Source organism: Austrofundulus limnaeus, unplaced genomic scaffold (genome assembly GCF_001266775.1).
Source record: "Austrofundulus limnaeus strain Quisiro unplaced genomic scaffold, Austrofundulus_limnaeus-1.0 Scaffold1911, whole genome shotgun sequence".
Lineage (NCBI taxonomy): Eukaryota > Metazoa > Chordata > Actinopteri > Cyprinodontiformes > Rivulidae > Austrofundulus > Austrofundulus limnaeus.
This window is the reverse complement of record NW_013954313.1, coordinates 17,631-18,852: the sequence shown is the minus strand read 5'-3', so window position 1 is coordinate 18,852 and position 1,222 is coordinate 17,631. Positions and strand designations below refer to the sequence as shown.

The 1,222-nt window shown below is 38.5% G+C and overlaps 1 protein-coding gene across 1 annotated transcript in view; it reads left to right on the top strand.

Annotated features, from left to right (window-relative positions):
- LOC106536644 (voltage-dependent L-type calcium channel subunit beta-4) overlaps nucleotides 1-1,222 on the top strand; it is a gene marked incomplete at its 5' end in the record, with an annotated part of 36,829 nt that overhangs the window by 17,998 nt on the left and 17,609 nt on the right. Inside the window, 1 exon segment of the mRNA XM_014033958.1 lies at nucleotides 140-267. Within this exon segment, the coding sequence (XP_013889412.1) occupies nucleotides 140-267 (128 nt within the window).

The window sequence follows — 1,222 nt, the reverse complement described above, 5'->3', positions numbered from 1 at the left end:
ATATATATATGAGAGAGAGAGAGAATCTAGAAATACTCTTTGTTTTCTCTATTCCGTTAAATGTTTTTTTTTTGTCTTGAGCAGTCCATCCACGTTGCTTATGAAGCCCGTGTTAAAGCTTTCTCTCATGATTTCACAGAAGTACAACAATGACTGGTGGATCGGCCGCCTGGTGAAAGAGGGCTGTGACGTYGGCTTCATCCCCAGCCCGCTGAAGCTGGAGAACATTCGACTTCAACAGGAGCAGAAGAGAGGACGTTTTCACAGGTGAGCCGAGCAGAACGGCTGAAGGCCAGGTGAGTGAACGGCTGTGGCAGAAGAAGCAGATCAAAAGGTTAGAGGGAGTTGGAGGCAGTGGCGCCTGCAGAATTTTTTTTCAGGGGGGGCCATGGTGGTGGGGGGGCACTGAAAAACCAGAGGTGGCACACCAAAACTAATATCTATAACATAAAATTTATGATGTTTGTAAAAATGACAAATTGAAAACTATGGCAAAATAAAGCTATGGATTTGCCAACAGATGTTCAATTTGTAATTTAACAGATACTATCACTGATTTTATGATATTCAGAGACAAAAAACAAGAGTGAGTATTTGTAATGTTGGGGGGACCCACTGGCGAGCGGTCTGGAGGTCCTCCCCCAGAACAATTTTAAAGAAGTAAATACCATTTCCTGCATTCTGGTGTACAGGTTGTTTAAACAGATTTTTACCTACATAGGAAAACACTTAATGTGAGTATTCTGTAGGTAAAATGAAAAAAAATTATTTATGTAGGGGTCACCTCGAGTGAAGAAACAGGAGTTACTGCCTCAAAGCAGGTCTCGGAAGGCCTGAGAGAAGGCAGGAACGCTGAACTCTATTTTAGGCCATGATGGGTCATTTCAACCTACACGAGGACTTCAGTTCTCTTAATCAGATATTAAACAGAAACAATCTGTTCTGTTCGTGATTCATTTGTGTTTAACTAAGAATGTTTATGAATCTGTTAATCATAATAATGACATGTCACAAAGAAGGAAGAATCACTTCTACTCTTTTATCGTGCCTAAAAGATTAATTAATGGTATAAAATCACAGAAAAATATTCACCATGTTTTCATTGTGTTTTTATATAAATCACTGTTTATTTTACTGAAACATCAGTAATATAATTTTGAGTTTTCTTAAGAAAATCTTACATTTATCTGGACACCAAGTTCAGACTGATTATTTAAACAGA